Source organism: Acomys minous (assembly GCF_964271855.1).
Source record: "Acomys minous genome assembly, chromosome: 5".
NCBI classification, from domain to species: Eukaryota; Metazoa; Chordata; class Mammalia; order Rodentia; family Muridae; genus Acomys; species Acomys minous.
In genome coordinates, this window is record NC_140494.1 from 102,448,417 (window position 1) to 102,475,642 (window position 27,226).

General features: G+C 48.4%; 1 protein-coding gene across 7 annotated transcripts in view; it reads right to left on the bottom strand.

The window, feature by feature from the left end:
• The window catches only part of GRIK4 (glutamate ionotropic receptor kainate type subunit 4), a 427,994-nt gene that overhangs the window by 104,836 nt on the left and 295,932 nt on the right, over positions 1-27,226 (bottom strand). For all 7 annotated transcript variants that reach the window (XM_084782224.1, XM_084782226.1, XM_084782227.1 and 4 more), the window contains one exon: positions 4,247-4,408. In XM_084782224.1, coding sequence (XP_084638350.1) covers positions 4,247-4,408 — 162 coding nt within the window. The remainder of the gene's footprint in view (positions 1-4,246; positions 4,409-27,226) is intronic.

Below are 27,226 nucleotides of genomic sequence, written 5' to 3' on the forward strand. Positions count from 1 at the left end.
TCTCATACAGTCACCAACCTCTGGCCCAGCTGTTCCTGGGCCAGTTGAGCCACTCATCCTCTGCTAACGTGTAACACAAGGAAGACCAGATCAGACCCATGAGCCTGGGCGAGGGGCTGGAGTTGGGGGTGTGCTTCTCGGGGTACTTCTGTCTCCTAGAAAATATGTCCTTCTTCTTTCCCTAAATAGTGCTGTTTCTGGATATAATGCCTGGATGAACTGCAGTTCAGCTGAGCTCTAGGCGGAGCATGGTGTTGACACCAAAGGTGACCGAAAAGAGAATGAAAGGTTCTGGGCCCCTAGTTACCTTTCCCTCAAGTCTTGCTATGTTCTGTGACACCACATTGCACTTGAACTGGGTTTCTGCCACTAGAAACTGAGAGCACCCTAATCGGTATAGAGGACTCAGGGATCTCCCATCTCTCAAAGTAGTGTTGCTCAAGGTCCCAAGAGAGGCTTGTAACCCATCCACTCTTGAGGGGCCTTCCTTCTCTGGAAGCCGTGCGATGGTTCCTGAGGGACAATACATGATTTTAGAGGAAGATGGCTATGCCATCTTCTCCTTTCCTGTCACATGGCTGCTGCTAGTCCCACTCGGGCTGGGATGAAGTTTCCTTGACTGATTCTATCTCTTTTTCTCTGTTTCTTTCTCTCTCTCTCTCTCTCTCTCTCTCTCTCTCTCTCTCTCTCTCTCTCTCTCTCTCTCTTTCTCCTCTCCTCTCCTCCCTCCTCCCTCTCATTATGCATAAGTATGTGTGAGTGCATGCGCACCTGTGCTCACAAGTGTGTCTTCCTGTATCTCTCTTTTCTTATTTATTTCCTTATTTATTTATTTCCTTATTTATTGTTTATTTTGGAGACAGGTGTCCCTCACAGAGCCTGAAGCTCACCACTTGGCTAAGCCAACTGTCCAGCAAGCTCTGGGACTCCTCTTACCTCCATTTCCCCAGTATTGGGGTCACTGGTGGCCAGGGACAGCCTAGGCTTTATGCAGGTGCTGAGGATTGAAACTCGGGTCCCTTTGCTTGCATGGCAAGCACTTTGCCCACACGCCCAGCCTCCCAGCCCCAGCTGGTGTTCTTATTAGTGTGTAATCCAAATGCTGTGCGGTCAGGGTGTGCCTGTTCCTAACATCTTTTGTCATCTCCGACGCCAGGGCCTTCATGATCCCTCGGATAGTTCTCAGATGAAAATTCAAGCTGGGGACATCGGGGCAGGGACCAAGTGGGTGGAAAATTATCAGGGTTCTTCTCTTCTCTATACCTACATTCAGCCGTCAGAGAGTGACATGGGTAAAGTGTCCCTAAGGGCACTGCACTTCCTGTGTCTGCTCTGAAGCTGAGCCTTGTATAATTCAAATTAACACCCTGTGTACTAGAACAGACTCTACCCCCAGGACAGTCATCTTGGGGCCCTTTATCCATCACCAGATGCCCCTCTCCTATAGGCTCCTGGCCATCCGCCTAGGATACTCATCTCATCTTTCTCCCTCCCGAGAACTTACTTCCCACCCCTTGCTCTTCCAACTAGTCTGCCCCAGTCGCCAAACTCTTTTCTTATCTTTAAAAAAAAATATCTCTTTTCCAGGTCCCACTTGCCAGGGAGTAAGACCTCCATCCCTGCCTGCCCATCATCAGTGCCCTTGTGGTCCAGCCCTCCATCCCTGCCTGCCCATCAGTGCCCTTGTGGTCCAGCCCTCCATTCCAAGCCATCTTTTCACTCTCTTAGTTGCCTTCTCCCTCCACTACTATTTCTGTTCTGGAAAGCATCTGGGCCACAATCAGTGAAAAGTGGCTCATGTCACAAAAGGCTTTGTCCCTGCCTCTACTTCTGGGTCCACTCGGGAAGGGGAAAAATAAATAAGACATTTCTCCTTCCTTTCCATTTCTTTTTCCTCCCATGGTTGACCCCTTCAACTTTCCAAGGCCCCCGCTGCCCATCTGTGTGGGTGCGTGCCTGTCTCGTGGTTTTGTCCCTGCTTATGCTGCCCCCGTCTCTTCTAAATATTAAATCCCCCAACTGGCTCCGTCCTCATTTAAAATCCGCTCTTCTTTCTTGGCACCATGGGCTGTTTGGCAAACAACCCTCTATTCTCTTGTTTTTATATTTTCATTTGGTTCTTCATTGTTATTTTCTTTTGAGCTGTTTTGCAAATTGTTTCAGGGAATGAAAGACTGTATAAATTAAGATGAATCAATTTTGACTCAGGGAGCTGTGGCTGGGTTCCCTTCCCTCCCTGAAATGAAAATAAGAACACATTCTAGACACACACCTGCAGTTCCCATCATCCCCAAAGCAGCAAAGACTAGACTCCCAGGATCCTCCTAGATGCCCATTTGTCGATGAACTCTAGAAGCTTAAACTCTGCACCCCCGCCCCCAAATAGTACCAGGGCAGGGACCATTAAGATCTCATGGACTAGTTCTCACAATCTGGATTTTATTCAATGAAATAAACACTTAATTACAAACATCTGCTTTAGCCTAAATTCTAATTACTTAATCTAGCCATCTGTAATTTTAATGATTTCCCACGATTTTTGTTCTTTGCAGCGTGATTAATGGGAATGGCATATGAAACTAGTGGGCGTGTGTGTCCCTTCCCCAACACTCCCTCTGCGCTGGCTTTGCCTCAGGCAGGAAGCGCATCTGTGGTGTACCACTGGCAACCTGGAAGCTTCTTGGCCAGGGTAGACTATACTGAACTTTCTCCTAGATAGCTTTAGCCGGGCCCCTCCTTTGGAACCCTACAAACTAGACTCCTCATTGGAGAAGCCTCACCTGGGATTATGGAGAGGCAGGGAAGCAGGCAGCCTCTCACAGAAGCGTAAAGAAGGAAAGAGGGGAGTCAAGAGTGTCGGGGTGCTGTATAGGAAAGAGAGAATAACAGGAAAGGGGTTAAGTGGGGGAGAAGGGAAAGGGGAGACTAGAGAGAGAATGGAAGAGAAGACACAGAAAAGAGCCATCTGAGAAGAGGGAGGGAGGAGACATCCCATGGAGGCGGGGCCCTGTGCAGCAAGCCTTTCCGTAAGTCAGCACAGGAGAGAGCCTGAGCTGTGGATTCCCAGAACCTACTCCCTCACCTCCTGGCTCGCTGCCTGGAGGATCTGGGATGTTTGTGGTGAGAGTTTCTTGGCCCCCAAGAGAGGCAGGAAGAGGCAGCCCCTGTCAAGGTAAGCTACAGACATGAAGAGGCTTAGAGGGATGCGCAGTTATTGTTGGTGCTGCCAGCGTCCCTTCCAGGCTCTTGAGGTGACAGTGTTTTTAACACCTTCCCTTTTTCTCAGAGGCCATTGAAGAGAGAAGACGGCTGCAAAGGTCCCTACAGGGGGGAGCAGATGTAGGATCCAGGCTAGATGTGTTAAAAGAAGGACCACAGAGACACCCCCCCACACACACACACCTGTCACCCTGTTTTCTCATTGTCTGGACCTGTTTTCTCATTGTCAAAAAGAGATGAGCATCTTTAAACAGTTACTAGGGTACATGAAGAAGGAAAAAGGCCAAGGTAGGTAGCATTATAGGATATGCTACAGTAAACCTAAGGAAAAACAGGCATCCTTCATGCCAGCAAGAAAGCCAAAGAGGCTGAAAGGGGACCTGTGATGTCACATGGAGAATGACCTGAGTCTGAGGCTCAGCTTGCTTGCACTCTAGCAGAACACTATCTGCTGCTACCCAGATCCCTTCCAACATTGCTGGGGTGCCTGAAGCTAGCTAGGAAGGTGACACATGGGAACACCTGCTGTAGGTGGCTTCCATGCGGCAGAAGGGCATCTTCAGACCATAAGAGTAAGACAGAATATGCTCCTACTCTACCAGGGGAACTGGAACCTGCTCCCCATCAGGTCTTGTACATAAAGCACGGATGGCAAGTCTTAACCGGCTCAGTGACAGGGATGCTCTGAGAACTATGTGCTTCAAGTCTCACAGAGTGCACGGATACAAACTAAGATGACCACAGAGTCACCAGGCAAGACACTCAGATAGAATCACTGCTGGCCACGTGGCCCTTGGGTGACCAAATCATTGGGATTCAGCTTTCTCTGATCTCTGATGACCTCCCCACTGCTGTTTTGTCTGTGTCACGGACCCTCCAGAAGCCATTCTCCCAGATGCAGAGTGGCTTGTCTCCCCTGCCATGGTGCCTCTTGGAGACCAACGGCTTTGGATCTGTCTCATTCTATGAAGCATGTGATAGACCACAGAGAGCGTTAGGGCCCATAGGCACCTAAGGGGACACTTACCGCAGGGCCGGTGAAGGGCACGTGATCACAGTTCTCCTGCCAGGATTGATTGAGGCTCTGGGAGAACTCTTGGAAGAAGGCATGGGACTGGTTGAAAATGGAAAATCCTAAGATGTTGACTCTATCATCCACAAGGCTGTCCATTCTCTGGAGGGAGAACTCCTGGTAAGACGGGCCAATGAGAAAGAGAGAACACAGTTAGGATGGAAGAAAGGAGGGAAGAACACGATGAGGCACACCTGGGGCTGTGAGCCAGCTCGGGACACATGAGGCGCTCCACTGGCTGCTCAGTATATAGATTAACTAAGAGTGGTTCTCCTGGGATCTGCAGTGCTGGGTTCAGGGAGCAAAGATAATTCAGTAGGTTACCCCCAAGCAGGGTAGATACAAGAGAGAAACATGGAATATGTGTGCCTGTTGGAGGGAAGACCACATCCTCGCCATGTCGTCTCTGGAGATGTCAGGAAGGATGCCAGGCATTTTCTGCTACAGGGGATGTGGATAGACAAAGGTTTCCCTGCAGAAACCAGCATGCACAGGCTCTGAGGGGAGGAAAGATGTAGCGATTCACTGTGCTGCCCACAGCACTTTGATGAAGGCATGAGCTCCTCCCTGATATATGGTCCTACCATCAAAACCACTCCAGAGAACTTCCTCAAAATGGACTACCACCATCAGACTACCTGAGTCTGTAGCCTGGAGCTGAGTCCAGAAAGTGTGGGGTGGGGGTGGGGACAATCACTAGGTTCCCACATCTCAGGAACACCAAAGTTCCAGAAGCAATGAATGAACACACATGATACATGAAGCCTGGGGAGGGTGCAGGGGTCCAATGGGGTCAGAGCCCAAGAGCCTGAAGGCTGGGGCGCAACCCAGACTAGGGAGCCAGCTAGTAGAGAGAAAGCAGTCAAGTTTGCTTTCTAAAAACATCAAGCCTGAAGGTGTGCAGGCAAAGTTGTATCTTCATAATCATTATGGCTTCATCCATTTCATACATATGCAATCATTTCTCACGTGCCAGACACTGTTCTAGGCAGAGAGAGGACATGCATAGGGGATGTCCTTGCTGTCCTCAAGGGCCTTACGGGAGTAGAAGAGACAGACAGCAAGGAGCCAAATGCATTATTATTTCAGACAGCTATGGGTGTGGGAGCAGGGGCTGCTGTAGTCAGAGAACTGGAGCATCTGAGGCAGTGACTTCTAGAAGGTTCAAGGGTGTTCATCCAGGCATCCATGCTGTGACGGTTAATGACGGTTGTCAACTTGACAGCGTGTCGAATCACCTAAGAAGGAAGATGCACCTAAGGGTGCATCTGTAGGGGATTACTTAGATCATATCAGTCTCTAGCCATGCCTGGGAAGGCTGTCTCTGTTAGGTTAATTGGTGCAGGAAGACACTCACTACAAGTAGTTGGCAAGGGCGTGCATAAAAAGGCAAAAGATAGCTGAGCACAAGCATTCATTGCTCTCAGTATCTTGATTATGGATGCGATGTGACCAGCCCCCTCCAGCTCATGCCTCTACTCCTTACTTTCCAGTTGTGATGGGCTGTTACTTTCAACCCATGCACCAAAATGAACTCTCTTTTAGTTTGATTTGGTCTGGAATTTTATCCCAAGAACATGCATGGTAACTAAGACACATGGTCTCTATATCCATCACCCAATTTTTATCCCAGATTGCCTTTGGCCCAAATACAAGCAAACCATGTAAACAACAACAACAACACATGTGGCTTACTCAAGCTCACTGGTACATTCCTGCAAAAGTGCCTTCAGATAATGAGTCAGGCCACCTTCCCAGACTGGAGCTACATCCATCGCATGCTCACTCTAAGCGCCTTATGCACAGCTCTCTGGTCCGTGGGCACGCAGTATTTACAGGCACTAGAAATGACCTATCAGTCACTCAGCATGGTGTGACAGATGGAGGATGCCTTAGGCTTACTTCCTGTCCAGGTGGAAAGTCTGCTTTTCTTTAGGTGGCCTCCTTTTCTGATGACTTTGTCTCTCAGCCCCTGGAACTCCCTCACCTAAAGCCACTACCAGGACCCTCAGGCTGCAGGCCCCAGCTCACCTGCCCGGTTTGCAGCCTCTTTAGCTTTGGTTTGCACACTGGAGTTACAAAGACTCCTTTGGAGCCACCAGCCCCGACAGAGTGGACTTGGATGAGGACGAAGTGTATTTTGGACTCTGCCACTTTCTCATTAGGGGATCACAGTCGTGCCAGAGAATGCATTGATTCATAAGCTGGTATTATGTCCTGTCTTTCTAACAGAGCATCTGCCCAGCCACTGTGGGCTAGCAGGAGGCATGAGGGGGGCAGATGGCTAATGAGAAGAAATGTATTTGGCAAGGATGAGGTGACTGAGGCACAGAGCCAGGCTGTTGTTGGGAAACCAAGGGGCTTTGCTGGCTATGGATGGTGAAGACTAGAAATATCCTCTTATGCTGGCTTCTTCATCAAGGTGGGCAGTTGCACCACCCTACCTTTGTGCCGTCCACATGGACAGCCTGAGAGATGAAGGCCCTGATATCTTGGGTGTCCATATTCACAAGGGCACTAGCGAGTACAGAGTGGACAACATGTTTCTGAGACAAATCCACCTTCCTCACCATACTGGACATATGACCTTGAGAAAGGTCATTAACTTTTCTGGCCTTTGCAGCCAGACTTTGTAAAGTAGGAGGGTTGCTATTAGAAACCATCGATGAGAACTTGGCCCATTAAATCAAGCAAGCAGGGCTTACACGGGCTCACAGATACTGACGCGGTAACATGGGTCTGCGCCAGGTCCTCAGCATACGGGCTATGGCTGTTAGCTCGGTGCTTTTGTAGGAGGCCTAACAGTAGGAACAAGCGTATCTCTGACTCTTTTCCCTACTCTTGGGACTATTTTCCGCCTATTGGGTTGCCCTGGCCAGGCTCTATGAGGACTTTTGTCTTGTCTAGTTTTGTTCTGTTTGGCTGTCATCTCTTGGAAGTCTGCTCTTTTTCTGAAGAGGAAGCGGAGCAGGTGTGCATCTGGGGAAGAAGAGAAATGTGAGGGAGAGCTGGAAGGAGTGGAGGGTGGGGAAACCGTGGTCAGGATATACTGTATGAGCAAAGAATCTATATTCAATAAAAATAAAAAAGAACTCTCCTATGTTGTTCCAAGAAACAAAGTGTCAGAGAGATGGCCCAGTGGGTAAAAGAAGCTGTGAGGGTCAGAGTTTGGTCCCCTGGACTCACATTGTAGTAGGAGACCTTTCTACAACCAGGTTGTTCTCTGACCGCTCTGTACAAACACTGAGGCATGCATATGGCATGGTGTACACTCACCTACCCACCCATCCCCCCCCACCCCGCCCCATTAAATAAATACGTGTAGAAAAGAAGAAACGAGCCAGGCATAAGGCAAGGCTCAGCATCGCTGTCTGCAAATGTGAAGTACTCGGAGGATAACAGAAACACTCCCGTGAGGTCTAAGCAGCATCTGGCCCTCTCCATCCTTAGATCCACCTGGAAGCCTGAGGGAGAAAGCAGCTCCTCCTTCAGTCAGTGTGATCCGGGCTGAGGAAGAATGACTGAAAGGGTTAATTGTAGACACTCTGAGCCGGTCTGTCTTCCTGCCTTTCAATTCCTGCCTTCTTATCTCTTGACTACATTCTATTTCCTAGTTTCAAAGGCCTCTTAGGATAAAACGATTTCAGGGCCTTCCTCGGTGATTCGTGCTGTTTATGACGGCTCATGGGAGAGCTTGCCGAAGGACCAGAGAGAGGTGGCAGGTCCTTTTACTGCAATTTCCCAGGACACTCCAGGATTTTACTCTGCCAGCATCTGGACTGTTGGGAGTGTGTGTGTGTGTGTGTGTGTGTGTGTGTGTGTGTGTGTGTGTGTGTGTGTGTGTGTGTGTGTGTGTAAACTTAAAATCTCCCACTGCTTATGAAGCAAACTTTCTGAGAGTTCAGTGAACCGGCGACAGCTCCCGATTTGCATACGATGAAAACCTTTAAGACAGTATTTCCCGAAGAAGTCTGTTCCTACGAATACTAGCTTCCCAGGAGAAGTGGACAGAAATTTCACTAAGACAAGGTTCCGTGCTCAGATAATGTAAGAACAGTCACTTATTCCTTCTCACTCTTTAAGATTCACAGCACAGAGCTGCACAATGAAGGTTGAACGAAGCCCTGCCGTGAAGCGGCTGGCTTAATTTTGTTTAATCTCAAAATTTTCAAACACATTGACTATGGAACGTATCTTTCCCCCTTCAACTCTGTGCCTCACAGTCACGTTCTGCAGAACACAATTTGAGTACTGCCTTAAACACATTCAGAGAAACATTATAAAGCCCAAGCCACGTGGAGGAGATGCTGGGCCAAGACGGATATTCCATGAAATTAACAACATTCAGGCTTGGAAGGTTTGTCTGATTTTTGTTTCCCATCTCCAGCTTTAACTGTGAACGTACACGTGGCCCATTCGGCTTCCTGTAACCTTCCTGCTTCGTCTACCTTCCGCCCAGCCTGCCTGAATGTCATGTTTATAACCTGATAGACGGCTAGGAGTGGTCCCTGGAGGAAATAGGTTTTCATGGGAGGGGGGGCAGTGCAGACAGAACTAGGGTATTTGAATCTCCATAAGGGCAAATGGCCAATGGTAAGACCAGGTCAGGAAATAGAGACCAAGATGCAATCTCCAATGCCTCCTCATGGGCATAGCTGTGTGATAGCCATTTGCACAATGTGGATCCTCTCTAAAGGGATGTGTGTTCCCAAAGAGGGAAAGCAAACAACCCTCACTCACTGCATCTAGAGGAATGCCTGCTTCTAGAATCTGATTGGCTAATGTTGGTGGAAGGGCTGTTGATTGAAGGCATCTCAATACTCGGAAGTCCTCACTGTAGCCATCTCTGTCACTAAGCACAATCTTATACCCATAGAAGGTATAAGAATACGAGCACAGGTTGTGCCGGCTCATGACTGCACCCCCCTCCTCTCTCTCTCTATGTTTATATATTTTATGGTATGTAAAGTTGAAATAACTAGAGTTGAAGGTGAGGTCAGACCCATGTGTGAACACAGGGGATGTTTCTACAGCACAAAAGAACACCCCATGGGTGAGGGCGGTGTGGAACGGTCACCATAGGTGGTAGAGCTCAACCGAGCTTCCTGTTTCTCTAGAAGCTGTGACATTTCCCAGGTCTACACATAGGCATCTGTTTGCGGATTAGTCAATCCACAGGACTCCCTGGCCTATTCATCCACCTAGTCCAGGAAGTAAAGGCAGGCTGTGGGTAGGGCACTAAGTCAGGGACAAGGTCAAGGGAAGATGTTCAAGGGAGAAGAGAGAAGATAGAGGCCAGGAAAATGAGGTTACCACTGCTCCGTCTTCCTCCTCCCCTTCCTCTCTCTGCAAAAAGCCATTCTAGGCTGTTTTTCAAATGAAAAAAGATTTGCTAGCCACGTACCTCATTCCATCCAGGGTCCAAATATCAAGAAACACATAGCGTGGGTGCCAGGGGTTCAGGATAGTAGGTGGGAAACAAATCTGTGCTTGTGAGAAGCTTCTGTACAGGGCAAGCGGGAGGGGAAGGTGTGCTTTCTGAGGCCCTTGTGCCTGCTCTAATCAGCCAAGTCCACTAGTCAACCCATGAACAAGGCAAGTTTTGTCAAATGCAATTAAGATGACCGATTCTGCCTGTGTCTGACACCAAGGAGGAAAGCAAAAAACCAAGTAGAGACCATCTCCCAGCCCAAGCAGGCCTTCTCTTTCCCATTCCCATCCCATATATACATCCTGGTCTCTGGTACCCAAGGCAGAGTCTGAAGTTGCGGCCCCAGTTCCCTCTTTTCAAAACTCTATGCCCAGTTTATTGCTGATTCTGGGAAGTCTGTCTCCCAAATTCTCTCTGGAATTTATCCCTTCCTTCCCAACCCCACTAGTGTTGGACTTTCATCATCTCCCTTTTGTGGGGGCAACTTGTTTAATGCAGATTATGCAGCTGATAATTGGAGACAAAGCCACTATACTATACAAATCTATTTCTTCCTGAAGACAGTACAAATAGGGTCTACTGAATTTGTGCAACGTGACAATGTCACTGGGAAACAAAAACGTGTTAGAAAGAATGGACAGGTTTGGGGTTTAATGCTCACTTATACAGATCCTAGCCAGGTAGTCCATGGTAGGTCTCTGCAGTGTCGATTCCTTTACCTATAATAGATAGAAACAGCATCCACCTTGTAGGAGAGCGCCCAGCACACAGGAACCCCCAGCACACAGGAACCCTGTTGTCTCCAAGTGCAGTGAATATCTGTGCTGTGGCTTTTAATAAAGAGGGCCCTAGCAGCCTTCTTCTCCCCTGTTTTGGGCTACTGTGAGCACATCTGGGCCCCACCGCAAAGGAAATATCTGGCCTGCAGGTTTCTCCACACCCACTTCTCTTGCACATCCTTTTGTTGGAAGCTGTTCTTAGCTCCTTGTCAAATGAAAAAGGCTCAGCCCACGTGTCATAAGGTGTTAATTGCTTGGTGAGGCCCATGTGTTTCCAAATAGGAAGGCTGGGGTTGAAGTTCTGGACTTTTCCAACCCTGAATAACGTCAACAAAGCAACAGTTAATCTATTGGCCACCAACTGTGCACCAGCCGGAACTGAGCAGGTGTCACCCGTGCTCTCTACTTTATTCTTGCAGCAAGCCTCATGGTGTGGGAGTTAATCTTGACATTTCATGGCTTTGGAGCCAAGACCTTGAGTATCAAAGTGGCTTTTTCAAGGCCACATGGCTGGGAAAAGGGACTCATGAGTTCAAAGCCAGGTTTTTCTGACCTTAAACTCTGTGTTGGTATATGATGTACTCATCATCAAGTCAGAAGTACTGTGACTCCATTGGGACCATGCTACAAAATAACGAAGGAAACCGAGTCAAAGCTAATCTCAGCACACACAGGTGACAACTATAAACCAAATGGTCTGAGTGAGGAAGAGACAATGAAGTAAGTATCAGCTGGGTTTCTTCGTGAGAAGGAGTTTTCTTACAAAAGGGCCTAGGGCTCTGTCTTAACTCCAGATTGAACACTCTGATTGGATCACAGGGACGTGGCTGACTCTGTTCAGCATGAGGAGCCCATTGCAGTAAGAGAAACACTAGCTATGCAGAAGGGGTCGAGGACTTAGGAATGGACACCAGCGCACTGGAGACACGTGTGGCTGGTATAGAACAGGCTGCTTCAGGGTCAGCATTATGGACACAGCTGACTTTGGCCATTACACGCAATAGGAAGACAGTTTGGGCAGGGAGACTTCCAGAAGCCTATGCAGGGTCAGCCTGCCCAAAGGTGGCCTCTCAGCCTGTGCACTCGGCAGCGGACCCTTCACTGGTGCACTGTTCAGAGGCCATTTTTCTGGCCACCAGGTAGCCTGCTGGCCTGTGGGCTCCTTCTCTTCTGTATTCCTGGAAGCCCAAGGAAACTGTTAAAAATAAAAATTACCTCTTGGGGAGAAGAGGAGGCTATAGAGATGGCCCAGTCAGACAAGTCACATAGCATAAGGACTTGAGTTCATTGTCCAGAGCTCACTTTTTTTTTTTAAAGCCAGGTATACACTCATAAAATCCCAGCATTGAGGGTGTGGGGTAGAGAAAAGACTGGTAGATCCTGGGGTCCACTGGCCAGCTGCCTTAAGCCAAGCCAGCGAGCTCCATCTCAAAGACAGAGTAGAAGGTTCCTGAAGTTGACCTATGGCCCCCATATACAAACACAAACACACACACACACACACACACACACACACACACACACACACACACAAAAATACACACTGTCACTCTGGCTTCATGAACAATGACCACAATGCTTGCACAGCAGAGCAGGCATGGATCTGGAGCAAGAACTTTGAAACCTTATGTTCTCCATGGCTAATGGATCCTTGATTTTCCTCTCCGAAACCGAAAACTTCAGAAACCAATTATGTTTTTAATTCTTCTGTCTTTTTCTTTTCTTTTTTTTTTTTTTTAACCCCTTCCCACCACTTTTTAACTAGGTATGTTTCCTCATTCTAAAATCACAGATGTGATAGTTCAGAGAGCTGTTGTGAGGTTCAGGGGAGGCAGTGTACAGGAAAACAGTGTGTATTCTGGGAATAGGACCCAGGCTCCTTGGATTATGAGCACATTTGTCATGTGCTTTCAAGTGTCATGAAGTGGCAAGAAGGAAGACAGTGTGGCTAGGGAGCTTCCATGAAGCCTACAGCATCTGCTTACTGCAAAGGTGGCCTCTTCTAATTCTTCATACGGCAGCAGGCTCCTGTTGACCCTTGAACCTTACTGAGTCTTCTAACTTATTTTATTGAGCCACGGATCTACTTTGTAGCTCTGGAAATCCTAGAATTCACTATGTAGACTTACAGAGATTCACCTGCTTCTGCCTCCTGAGCAGTGGAATTAAAGATGTGCACTACCACACCTGGCTCCTTTCTTTACTTTTTAAAAAACATTTATTTATTTATTTGTGTGTGTGTGTGTGTGTGTGTGTGTGTGTGTGTGTGTGTGTGTGTGTGTTGGCACACACATGTCACAGTGCGTGTGTGGAGGTCAAAGGACAACTTGCAGGAGTCAGTTCACTTTTTCTATCGTGTGGGCTCCAGGGATCAAGCTCACATCAGGCTTAATGGCAAGGGCCTTTTTCTCTCTGCCGAGCCAGCTCTTCAGCCTGTACATGTTTCTTCTCACCATGAGCTCAGGTGACCTATGAAGTGAATTCTCTCAGTACCACTATACCCTCTGGGATCCTTTCAGTTTAGCTACCCGGACCCAGCTGGGTTGTGACTGTCCTTATGGTCCCTCCATTTCAGAACATGCCTCTTGTCAAATTCAAGCCCCTGCTCAATAGGATTTTCAGCTGTTTTCGCAAACCTCAGCTGCTTGCACAAGTCCCCAGTCTTCCACATTCAGCCTCGACCCCTAACCAGCCTTGGGGAGGAGGCTGCCATCTTATGTCACCTCAACCACAGGAATTTACTAAACATCATTTATTCTTGAGTATGCTCATACCTGCTTCCACTGGTGTGGCTGGCTCTACATGGCTGACAGGCTACCTTCCTGTGGCACTTTGGGTTCTCCCCACCACACTAACACTGGGGTGGGATTTCTACACATTGCCATTTAGAGAAACAAGAAGCCAAGTGTCCGGAGGTAAATGTTATTTCCAAAAGGCAGGAGCGGATGGAAATCCTGCTGCATACAAGACCGGAACCTATTTCGTTCCTACTGCACGCTCTGCACTGGGTAAGGCCACCAGGACGTGCAGTCACACACGCCTCCACGCTCCGGTTGTTAATGACTGACAACTTAAAATGCTGTCACCCCAGGAGTCCCAAGAATACCAAAGACTCCAATTTCCTAACCTGTTATTACGAAGCGGGAACTACGGAAAGCATCCCGAGATCACGTCACCCCTCGACTTGAACTCTGTGTCTTCCCACCCCACTGGGCTCCTCTCCCTTGCTGCCCTATCTGTGAATGTCACCATTACCCACCAATCTTTCAAGCTAGCATTCGGAAGTCACCCTCCACTTCCTTCTTTCGCTCACCGGCCACATCTCCCCTCTACAAGCCTGGATGCATTCATTGGCTTCTACTTGAGACCATTTTCATTTATTTCCACCTCTTGCCTCTGTCCTCTGCTCTCTGCCCCCAACCACCCCTATTTTATTTCTGGTCCTCAGCAGCTTGTGTCCACCTTTCCGCTGGTCTTGTAATTCACCAGCTTCCTTTGCCATGCTATTGCTGGATGGATGTTTGTGGAATATAAATTTGATCGTGAACTTTCAATGCCACGGCCTGCCCCTGTTGCATACAAGACACAGTTAGACACCGAAGTCTTCCCATGACTCATGCCTACCTTTTTCACAGTCCCCACCTTGACCTCTTCCATCATATGCAGTTTGCAACAGGGCTACTCAGGTGTGCTATCACAGTACCTCTACTGCCTTATCAGAGCTTTTCATCACCTAAGTCTGTGAAAGGCTACCACCCCCAAGCCTGGTTGCTGCTTGAAGCACACGCATTTACACTACATCCACTCAGTATATCCACTTGGGTGTGTCACTCATTGAAAGAAGTCAGCGCTGGTGACTGAATAGATTTCATAGGGGGACACCTGCCACTTCACAAGTCAGGGCCTTGATACTTTCCAATGCTCTTCTTTATAGCCACGTGTATTAACTTCTCTTCAGGGCCTGACACAATGGCAGAAGCCAGGCCCCTGACCTTTGTCTCACAAATCCCGCCTTAGCCTTTCTTAGTAAGGCCCTACAGATAGCAGACATTTGGAGTCTCTTGGGAACCTTGGCATCCTCTCTCTCCTTCTTTCCCTCCTTCCTTCCCTCCCTCCAGAGGCCACCCAACTGTGGTACCTGCCAGTCTATTTATCTGCATCAAAGCCTGCGCTCTCTGTGGGCTGGAAGATTGCTTTTTGTGTAATAGGTCTTTGAAGACAGTGGCAGCTGGGAGGCTAATTCATACCTGTCAGTAAGTCCTATTTAATGGAAGATTTGGCTCCAAACCTCCCAGCTCCCAGCTCTCCTGGATTCTTCTCCCTGCATGTTTCCTATTCACTCACTCCCATGACCTGAGCATGCATATCTATTCTTCCCAGGAACCTTGTCCCCTTTCCGCTTTGCTTTCTCAGTGTGAGGCCGCAAACAGGACTTCTCAGGCAGAGTATATTCTGTCTTGCTCGTTGCTCTGTCCCCAGCCCAGCATCCCATGCTTGTGCTCAGCAAGTGTTCAAGGTCCATTCATTAAATGAATTAGTGTTCTTCTGGAAACACACCCTTGGGGGGCTACGCTTTTACAAAGACGTCCATCATTTGCTCCTACAAAGAGGAAGACAGAGGCCAGGCGCAACACTCTCCTTGCTCCTCTGCTGCAGCTGGGGCTGACTCGGTTTTGTATTGAGAAGACTGATCTGTCTTTGGGTGCTAAATATGTAGTTGTTAACTATGATGTCAGCTGTACAGCTTAAGCCTCTGTGAGTGAAACCGACATGAAAAATGATGGCCACCTTGTGTTCCCGCCCATGGGCTAAGGAGAGTTACTGCTTTCTTGTGGGTTTGCTTCATTTGTCAGTCTTTGCATCCGAGGTCCCCTGCACTCAGGACTGTTAGTGTGACCTCTTATCTTCATAGCAGGGGGTCAGTATCTCCTTCCCCAGCTCCCAGTGCTCTACCTTCAGGTATACAGACACACACCTAAGGCACTCTCACCTTGGGCGCAGCTGTCTGGGAAGATGAGTGACACTGTCAACCAGTTGTCTCTGGCTCTATACTGGCTCTGCATGAGCAGTGGGCAGCTTACTGGCTGTGCTGTGTTCCAGGCCCTGAGGACCTCAGATGTGTTTCAATAGCAGGCAGAGCATACACAGCAGACGGCCCAGAGGTGGGGGAGGGATGGGGAGGAAGGCAGGAGGAAGCCAAGGGTCAAGTTTGTAAACCGCTGCAAGAGTGACGGTGGTCAGGGGTTTGGGCTTTACTCTAGGGCAATGGGGAGCCCCCAAATGGTCTTTAAGAGCAATAAGATCAGGGGTGGTTTAGGAAGACTTTCACTAGTGACCAAGATAAAAACCCAAGTGTCACAAGGTGAAGTTTCTGACAGTATGACGGGAGTCCTGTTGCCCCTGGGCTGTGCATGCAAGCTGCCAGCACCACAGAATGCCTCCAATGGTGATTAATTGAGCTGTGGATGCCTTTGACAGTGAGTAGAGAGGATGGGGAAGCTGGATTGCTTAATAATAACAGCACTCGCTACTCTTAATGGTGCTTGTAATACAATAGCACTTAGAATGGAATAATAATAATAATATGATTTGCCATGGTGTGTTTTCATCTCATTCTCCTTGGACTGCCCAAACAGCCATTAATCCCAAACACTCCTCTCAGCAGGATCTGAGTTCCTCAGGGTAGAAAGCACCTCTAGGAGCTGCAGAAGTCTCAGAAGGTCTCAATTTCTCCCTTTACTCTACTCTCAGTCCCCCTACCCTGCCAGCACTCCATTTACAAATCATCGTCTCAGGTCCAGGGATGTGCCCTACCCAGAGCCAGGTGCTACCTGCTCCACAGGAATGGCCTGATTTCCTGCCACAACTCTCTCCAGTGACTCTTCCTGGTTCCCTGGCTACCTCTTGCCTCGTCTAGGCCTCACTGGTAGTAACGGGCAAAGTGTAAGGAGTCAGTTAATTTACACAGTCAGTGAGCATTATAGATTCCCTACCTCCCTGCACGCACAGGAGTGCGCGCGTGCGCGCGCGCGCACACACACACACACACACACACACACACACACACACACACACACACATCATCATCATCATCATCATCATCATCATCATCATCTCTGCAGCTGGAACTACAGTGAGTTTTACTGTGACTAGTTTATACCATGTGGTAAAACATTATCCAACCCACCACAAGTGCTTTAAAAATCAGAGTTGTTGGTTGCGGGGCAGAAAGGAAAGTCTGCTGATGAGATGAGGCATGTCCCAGACAAAGGCTGGGGACCTGCTCCAGATGCCCAGTGCTCACCAAATCAAGAGTCAGAAAGAAATGGAGATGCCAGCCCTCTAGCCTCAATAAGGTGACTTCTACCAATGACAGGAATGAGTTGGAAAGTGTGTCCTGGGCTACAAGTGACAACATGGGCAGCAAATACCTCGATTTTAGCCTGAGAAGAACCACATTATTCTAAGCCAAACCGACGACCCACACAGGCTGCTACCTTCATGGTAATATGTAACACCGTGATGGAAAACCAATACAACGCACCGATGCCATAAATGGAGCGACCAAGGCAAGAGGCTGGCTAGGAGAGAAAGGGCAAATTCTCACACACATCATGTGGTCTGGAAAACTTAGACAAGCTTCAGCCTTGCCTGAGCCACACTTTCCCATTTTAGAGAACCACAGCTCTACTTTGCAGTAGAATGCAGGGCCTAGGGAGATACTTCAGTCAGTCAAGGGCTTGCCATGCCAGCATGAAGACCCGAGTTCAATCCCTAGGACCTACACAAAAACCCCAGGCACTGACAAGGCCGTAGTCCCATAGCTGGGAAAGGGGGAGGTAGGTGGAGCCCTGGAGTTTGATGGCCAGCCAGCAGGGCCTACTTGATCAGCACCCAGGCCAGGGTGATCATCTCAGAATACAAGGTGGATAACGCCTAGGGAACAACATCAAAGGACCACCCCTGGAGTCTACACCCATACCTATGTTCATCCCTTAACATACAAAGGTCAGGAACTTGGAGGGAGGGGCGTGTAGCACACTTCGACACCCAGAACCAGAGAGGAGCATTGCTACTGCTCCAACTTGCGAAATGGATAGATTTTTGTTGATGCACGTCCTCAAGGGTGCACATCTGGAAACTGCTAGCTCAACAGACAGTCGAGGAGGTGGGCTGTCTCTCCTGGAACTAATGGGACTTCTGAATGTTGAAGAACTCAGTGACAGGACTCTAAACTGTTCCCCTCTCTCCCTCAGCCCTATCAGACAGATGGCCTGGGCAGTCAGAGGGGACATTTCCATTATGTTTCCAGAGATACTGAGCCAGGGGCGTCCCCAGAGCCTGGTTCTTATTTCAATTTGATTTATTTCCTACGAGCAGCCCGATGCACCCAGTAACAAGCCCACTTAGGCTCAGGAGAAACTCGAAAGTGTGTGCCCGAGTTGAAAGCAAAGGCAAGGCATGAGTTCCAACTCTCATTAAAAGGATGAAACACAAGTGTCTCTAACTCGGATCTGGGAGCCCCCAGGGGACTGATCTTTGCTCTCACCCTGTTTGTCAAACATCAACAAAAGTGTTTGTCTGGTAATTGCCTCTTCTGAACCACCACAGCACACTACTATGCCTTTACCCAGAGCCACAGCACCTTACAGAAGGCTTTTCCCGTTGCTACCTGAGGCATCCCTCATCTGCTCTCTCATATCCCTACCCCACCTGGATAGGAACCTCTTAACTCCTGGAGACACCCCTGCCTCATCTTGGTAACCAGATGGCACAGTGATACTTGAGTGTGTTGCCACTATGAGGCCCCAGGGCAAGATCCTCCTTACAGCTCTGAGAAAGATGAAGGCATAATTGGTTGGTTCATAGCCATTTTCAATGATTTTTTTTTTTTTTAGACTTCGGCCTGGCGCTGCTTTTTATTTGGGGTAATTCACCTTATGCTTCAACTGCCTCCTCACTGTACATTCGTGGACCTTCCCCCACCCTCACAACACGTTTTCAACCATGGGTAGAAAACAAGTGGAAGGACCAAGCAGACTATCTCAAGCACCGCAGTTCTTAGCCTTCTCTGAGGTCTTCATCTCTGCACATGGGAAAGACCTGTGAGCAGCTACCTTCCTGGGAAACAGGTGAAACAGTTCCTTCATTCACCCCCACCCCGACCCGGGGCCTGCATCCAGTTCTACACAGCAAAGTCTAGAAGTTCTGAGGAGGCCGTAGCCATAGAGAAAGCTAGCAATATGAAAAGCATGCAGGCGTAGCTCTGGTTGCTCTGGGCAGGATTTCAGATGGAGAAAACCCAAAGCAACGTGGCATTGTAGAGACAGGTCAGCACATGTGCCCACTGGCTTCTTCTGCTCCCAAGGCTGTCACTGCTCCTTAGTAGTGTTGCTCCTTCTTCGTCTGTCCAAGTTAGAAGCTATCATGGTCAGGGACAAGGGCAGACTCCTGGGCCAGGGTTGTTCCTGTCAGACATGTCTAAGCAGCCAACACCTTGCCTTGAAGGAAGCAGGGCTGTACCAGCTTTGACAGTCAAAGGCCACCGCCACCTCACCACCCCTGTTTGTGCCCTGGGGCTGCTCAAGATGTTGATCTCTTTTTAGGACAGTGGTACCCATTTCTTTGGATGAGGAGAATTGTTTAACTGTTGTCCAGTTGATAATCTTTGGGCCTGTGGTTGTGACAAGTGGCCTGGGACAGACATTTGTGACAAACTACCACCAAGTGAAAGGTGCTGACTTAGGTCCCTTGGGGACTCTAGCTTTTCCTGTTTTCCTGCCTCACACAGGACAGGCTATCCTTGTGAAGTAGTATGATGGCTTGGAAAGGTCCTTCCCAGTCCCAAATACCTTCTTTGTAAGTGCACAATTTCCTAGACTCTTACAACTTTGTTCACAATGAAAAGTTGTCTGGGGACAGGCAAGACATAAGCTGCAGGTATCCTCCACCCAGAATGTGATTCTCTTCTTCCACCTGGCTCACTCCTGTTGATTCTTCAAGACCCATTGGGGTGGTATCTCCACAGGCATCCCGCCAGACAACCCAGAGGCTTCTCTGACAGCCCCACAACACTCTGTGCTGTTTGTCTTTCTCTCTCTGTTGGTTCACAATCATCTACCTGGATTCCTCTCCCTCTCCAGATCAAGACTTTTCATTTGTTATAGCCATCAAACACACAATGCAGTGGGCGCTCAGTTCACGCTGATCTAGACAGATGTGAGCCACCAGTGAGAAAGCCTCCTCTCTCGACTCTCTCTGAGAATGGAGGCAAGTCACGCTTGCTCGCCAGTTGTTTACTTAACTTCACAATGACTACACTTGTTAGTCATTGTGACTGAAGAAACCCAGTGCCGTCAGTCACCTCTGGTTGAGTTGGATCTGATGGGCTCTGAGGAACACAGAACAGGAATGTCTGGGCAACGGAGTGGAAAAGATGAAGACAGTGTTTCCCAACCCAGGGGCTCTGGTCAGCTGAAGGAACAGGGAGGGAGTAGGTGACAAGCAAGCCAGATGAGGACCCTGGAAGACCTTCCAGCAAGTGAAGGAGACTCCCTTGATTTATAGTGAAATGGGCTGGCCAGTAATACTCATCCAGACACACGTGGTGTAATCATCAAATTCATAAAGTCAACTACATTTAAGAACTGAGAGGTCGGCCAGGCTTGGTGGCGCATGTGCATGCCTTTAGTCTAGCAATTGGAAGGCAGAGAGAGGCAGATCTTTGTGAGTTGGAGGCCAGCCTGGTCTACAAAGCAAGTCCAGGACAGTCAGGGCTACACAGAGGAACACTGTCTCAGAAACCAAAAAATGAACAAAAATAAGTGAGAGGGTTTTAGAGATCTAGCCTCTCCCCAGAGGTGAGGCTAGGGTCATACACAGTTCACTATCAGGCAACCAAGATACACCTTCTGGCTGCTGGTTCCATCTGAGTGATAGAAAAAAGCCATATGCACTGCAGAAGGGTTACCAAGCAACAGAACCTTCCATGATGGTGCTGGCTCTTTGCACCTCACTCCTTGCTTTGGCTACTGCACCTGCCATAGCTCACTCTGCCCACAGTTGCTCTCTGATTCTCCTCTCTAGCCCACCCTATAGAGAAGTTATGTCTATAAGCCTTCCTCTAACCTCCCCAAGAAGCACAAAATGCTCCCTTCTCTGAGCTCCTTCACCTTATATTACCTGACTAAGACCTTGTTGAGATCTTGGTCCACATCAAACTGGCCCTTGTATTTCTGACCAGACACCAGGTGCAAATAGGCATTCACTGAAAGGCATAGCTGTGGTCTAGCTTCGTTTCTGTTGCTGTGACAAAATACACTGGCAACAAGTAACTTGGGGGAGGAAGGGGTTTGTTTGGCTTCCAATTACAGTCCATCACTGAGGGGAAGCCACGGCAGAAAGGAGAAGCAGGCCCGTAGTCAGAAGCAGAAAGAAAGAAAGGCACATGTGCTTGCTTATGCGCCTGCTCTCAGCTAGCTAGATTTCCCTTTTTTTAAGGCAGGATCTCCTGCCTAAGGAATGGTGCCACCCACTGTGGGCTGGGTCATCCTACATCAATGACTAATCAAGACAATCCCAACAGGTCAACCTGATCTAAACAATTCCTCATTAAGACTCTTCCCAGATGATTCTTGGTTGTATCAAGGTGTCAGGTAAAAACTAACCAATACTAGCTGATTGGGAGGATTGCTTAATCCTGGCTGGCTAATCATTTAATAACCCTAGAACTTAGACTAGGAGCTATGTTCTGTTATCCACCATGAGACAGGGACTTCCTACCCTAGTTCTAGCTGTCTTAGAACTTACTCTGTAGTCCAGGCTGGTGTTGAACTCACAGAGATCTGCCTGCCTCTGCTTCCCAGAGGATTAAAGGTGTGCACCATTTTCCCCAGCAAAGTCTGTGTGCAAGTTATCTTAATTTTGTGTGTGCATGGGAGGGGGGTCTTATTTTTGTAATTTTTTCTGTTTTCCCAGAGCCGAGGACCCAACACAGGGCCTTGCACTTCATAGCTCTGCTACTGAGCTAAATCCCCAACTCTAATTCTCAAAATAAATAAATTAATTAATTAAGTTAAATTAAATTAAAATTAAAGGACAAAGTACACCAAACCACAAAATGTTAGCTTGTGCCTCTGGAGCCGCCTTTTGGTTCCCCCTACCACGGCTCTTTACTAATGCGCCCATACCTTCCAAGCAGTGATTAAGAGCACACATGCTGCTATGAACATGGTTGAGCAAATTTTCTTGCTGTGTGCTGGAGCATCTTCTGGGTATATTCCAAGGAGTGGAATAGCTGGGTCTTGAGGAAGCCCTATTCCCATTTTTCTGAGATAGCACCAGATAGATTTCCAAAGTGGTTGTACTAGTTTGCAATCCCACCAGCAATGAAGGAGTGTTCCTCTCTCCCCACATCCTCGCCAGCATGTGGTGTCGCTTGAATTTTTGATCTTAGCCATCCTGATGGGTGTAAGATGGAATCTCAGCGTTGTTTTGATTTGCATTTCCCTGATGATTAAGGAGGTTGAGCATTTCTTTAAGTGTTTCTCAGCCATTTGATATTCCTCTGTTGAGAATTCTCTGTTTAGTTCCATGCCCCATTTCTCGATTGGGTTATTTGGTTTGGTGGTATTTAATTTCTTGAGTTCTTTATATATTTTGGATATTAGACCTTTAGCAGCCTTATTCATAATAGCCAGAACATGGAAACAGCCTAAGTGTCCCTCAATAGAAGAATGGATAAAGAAACTGTGGTACATATACACTATGGAATACTATTCAGCTATTAAAAACAAGGAATTCCCGAAATTTGTGGATAAATGGATTGAGCTAGAAATGATCATAATGAGTGAGTTAACCCAGAAGCAGAAAGACTCAAATGGTATATACTCACTTATATCTGCATATTAGCCCAAGGGGCATGTCCCACGAAAGCCTTCACTTACCAGGAAACTGCGGCAGAGGAGAGGACATTCTAGTGGGACTCTAGATGAGAGAATCATGGGAGAAAGGCAAAGTAGAAGGACCCAGAGGGTCCTAGAAGCCTACAAGTAGAACATTATGATAGGCAGATTTGGGCACAGGAGTCCCGCTCAAACTAAGGCACCAGCCAAGGACAATACAGGCGGTAAACCTTAAGCCCCTACCCAGATCTAGCCAATGGACAGAACACTCTCCACAGTAGAGTGGAGAGTGGGATATTACTTTCTCACATACTCTGGTGCCTCACCTTTGACCATGCCCCCTGGACGGGGAGACCTGGTGGCAATCAGAGGAAGGACAGCAGGTTACCAAGAAGAGACTTGATACCCTATGATCATATAGAGGGGGAGGTAATCCCCCTCAGGAACAGTCATAGGGGAGGGGAATAAGGGGAAATTGGGAGGGAGGGAAGAATGGGAGGATACAAGGGATGGGATAACCATTGAAATGTAACAAGAATAAATTAATAAAGGAGGGAAAAAAAACAGAAAAAAAAAAAGAGCACACATGCAGGATGGTTAGACTCTTAGCAGGACACCATGCCGGAGGGGCATCGCTCCTCCTTAAGAGGCTGTTAGGCTGTTTGGGCCCAGCAGACATCTGTCACTGCAGCACCTGCCACCTCTCAGGCTTGCATTTGGCAGGGTGGGGATGGGGGTGGGTGAGACGATCACAGCTCAGACAGACTCATGGGGGCTTTCACTTCATTATTCTACCCTGAGTGGAAATAAATACATATTTATTCACCAAAGCATACTGAAATATGCAGAATGGCTCTCCTAAAGGGCTCAATAAAGCTGAAATATGTGGAGAGTCTTAATAATTTTACAATAAACTACACTTTAGAATCAATTGCCCTGGCACCAAGAAAGTTGTCTGACTGATGATGGATTGTAGTTCTGGCTGGCTGGAGAGAGGGGGGGGGGGCTGACTGTGTGTGTCTGTGTGTGTGTTAGTGTCTGTGTCTGTGTCTCTGTGTCTGTGTCTCTGTGTATTTGTCGTACTCTTTCAGTAAGAACTGGAATCTGGAAAAAATTCAGACACCCCAGAAACGATAGCTCTAACAAGGTAAGGCGAATTTTGACATTTTTTAATGATGAGAGCTCCAGAGTTGAGGAAAGCCAGAAGAGGTGATCAGGAAAATGAGGTGTTGGGGTGAACTATTCAGTGGAGAAGAGGAGACTGGGACGTGGAGAAAGAAAGATTCAGCAGCTATCAGCAGAGGATTAGAAGCTGCTACTGCTCCTCACCGAGTGCTATTATCCCGCTTTGCCAAAGGGGTTGTGATGATTACTGTTGATTGATAGCTAGATGGGATTAGAACCTTGTAAGAGACCAGGCCCCAGGGGCGAGCCTGTGAGGGCTTTTCCAGGGAACTTGAACAGATGTGAAAAGAGCCACTCTGCACGGGGACAGCACAGTCCCCTGTACGGGGTCCCAGGCTGAATGAAGAGGAGAAAGGGAGTGGCACACCAGTGTTCCTGTCTTCATCTCTCTCTGCTTCCTGATTACAAACACGATGTGACCAGCTCTTCATGTTCCCGCCACCACATCTTCCTGCCAGGATGGGCTCTACCTTGTCAAAGTTCACCAAAATAAACCCTCCCTTCCTTCATCGTTTTTCTCATGCATTCTGTCATAGCAATGAGAAAAGCACCTGATACGGGGTCCACTTGGTAAAGCAGCCACCACACGACCATCTAATGCAAAACGTAAACCTCGCACTCCCTGTGACCTGAGGCCCTGCCTGCTGCCGTGGAACACCACTTCCACCCTTCACGTCCACAACATGTGATGAGGCTCTCCAACCTCCTGTGCCCATCATGGGGAAAGGGGAAAGACTCATCTAAAATTACCTTTCAAATTCGTTGGAGAGGATTTGTCCTGAAGACCCCTGGGCTCTCACTACCCGAGTCAGGTGCTAGGTTCAGGCCTCAAGAAGCCACATGGCCCAAGATCACCAAGGCACAGCATGGCTGTCACTACGTCTTGATGACAGAGAAGTCACTCAGCACAACCAATCATGGCTAGCCTTGAACTCCCTTTGCCTTTTGCCATGATGATTCTCAGTGCCAACCTGGGCCTCAGGGTTTGACATCTCCCACCCTCAGCAGAGTTCCAACCCCTGACTCTTGGGTCCTGAGTAAACCACCCTGCCAGGTCCTTATCCAAATCTGGTCAGGCTAGAATGAGAGGAAGGGCACTGGAAACTCAGAAGTTCCCCGTGACTATGTGGCCTACACATGTGCAGAATATTCTAGGAATAAGGAAAGGAGCCCAGCATCCTCAGGCTGGACAGCAGCCAAGCAACCCCCTGGGCTCCTTTTAGCTGGAGAGCATTTGTGGGATGAACTCAATTCATCTTGGATGTGAGGAGATGAGCTATTCCCCCTAGCCAGAACTCCCAGGCCCGGAACTCTAGAATGTGAAGAGATAACTCATTCATCTGTCCAATAAACATGACTGAGCACCTGTAATACTCCAGTCAGCCACAAGGGTCACAGAGATGGACAACACAGACTCTTGGTCTGGACTTCACGGAGCTTAGAGCCTGGAGGAGGGCTAAAGAGCTGTGAGTGGGGCTGGTGAGAAGGCTCGATGGACCATGGCTATGAATGCCTGAACCTCAGTGTTCAGATGCTGAGGTAGGCTGGTCCTCGGAGCTGGCTGGCCAGCCAGCCTAGCTAGAATGGAAGCTCCAGGTTCAGTGAGGGAGACCTTGCCTTGAGAGAATAAGTTGAAGAGCAACAGACCAGATATCTGATGCTCTTCTCTGACATGCATATGTGAACATGAGTACATGCATTCACGTACATGTGTACGCATGTGAATAACACACACATACACACATACACACAGCTGTGAAAGTGACAGCACATCCTAACAATTACCCAGGATGACTTCAGTGGAAGAGTGACATTTAAATAACACCTAGGAAATAGACAGGGATGGCTTGCCGGAGGAGAAGATTGGGCTAACGGCATTCACCCTTTCTCTTGAAATTAATTGCCTTTTCTCTCTGTGTCTGCCCTGGCTCCCCTTCCTGTAATAATTTTAGCAATTTCAATTACTTATGGCTAATCTTGCTGATATGTCTTTGAAAAAAACACATACAAACTCAGGTCCTGCTTGGCACTAAAATGAACTGCGGGGAGGATGGCGAGCTACGCACACCTATTCTGCAGAAACAGGTAGAGCCTGGGATGTGGGAGGGTGAGTGCTGCAGAGCTCGCTAGGACCTGGCTCCAGTCTGTGACAAGAAAAGACCTAAACTGAAGCTGCTTCGGTGGGCCACGTGGGGGCCCGTGTCGAATGTGTCACTCTCTCCTATCCCCAGGGCATTGTGAATTGGGCTGCTCCCAACCAGTGTACAGAGAAACAAGTACAAGGCTTAGAAAGACCCTTGGGGAACACCTCACACAACCCCCATAATATACAGAGACGGAGGGCTGAAGCGCAGCAAGAAAGAATGGCTTGCGTAGACCACAGAGTGACTAAGTGAGGCGGTTAAGAGCTAACTGGCTGGCTTTATGATCTGGCTCCTCTACAAGCAAGAGACCAGGGCATTACCAGCCTCTGCTCTTGTAAATGGGAACAAAATAGCTGTTTCTGCTGGCATCGACGTGAGGCTTACATGAGCAAATAACCATGATGAAGTGTTTAAAGGGCCCCCGCACAGAAAAGTCATTCAATAAACAGCAAGTGTGGCCATCGCTGTCATCCAGCGTCAGTGGCAGGATTAGCCCTTGCTCTCCCAGTGCCTTCGCTGACAGTCCAGGGCCTCGACCCCTCCTACAGGCGGAGCTATTCCTCTGTAGCTCCTCTCTAGATTCCCCCAGGGAACAAGTCTGGGGTGCTACTGCTTTATATGCAGCCCACAATGGCAGCAGCATGGACATGATAGTGATGACGCAGAGATGCTGCCTGTGCGGCTGGAGGCAGCTCAGGCTCCTGGTTCCCGGCAATGTCCTGCTCTTCACTGACATCCCACGAGACTTTTGACTTCACCCCTAAATCTCCACACCGCTCCCTACCAAGGTGGCAGCCCCCTCCTATGGCACATTGCCTGTCTGAGCTGACAGTAGATTAGGGTGATCTTATCTTTCCTATTAGGAAGTGATGGCAGCTCTTGCTGGGTTTATTACCATCTGGAGAACCCTCCAGACTTATTAGCTTAAATCTAGCTTCATTCTTCACCTCTTCTTTTCAGACCCATCAGCCACAATATCAGACAGGGCTTTACCCAGAGCCTTAATTCTTCACGTCTTGTACCCAGCTTCCATATGTCTTGTGAAACAAAGTTTCCTCCAAGCACAGCCAGGAAAGCTGGAGGACAGAGGCTCCATTCCATTCCACTCGGCCATATGAAGTATATCCATAACAGGCTTCTGCACCCCATCGGGGCAGGCACACTCTAAGCCCCCCAGCAATCTTGGATACCAAGGAGCCAACAAGTGCTACTATCCACTCTTAGGATCAGTTATCCTCTAAACAGACAGGCCAGGGTCCTGGTGCCGATTGCTCTTGCAGCAGACACAAAAGAGAAGGGCAGTAGCAATCAGCAACTCAGCAATGAGGCAGAGATTCCTAGCTGATGACCAAGCCTATTTCCCCTTCTGCCTAGGCACACAATTAAACTACATTTCCCAGACACGTCTGCCAGGGTGTGCAATCCCATGATGAGATCTAGCCAATAGAATTTTAAGAAGTGACCTGTACTGCTTCAAAGCCTGACCCATAAAT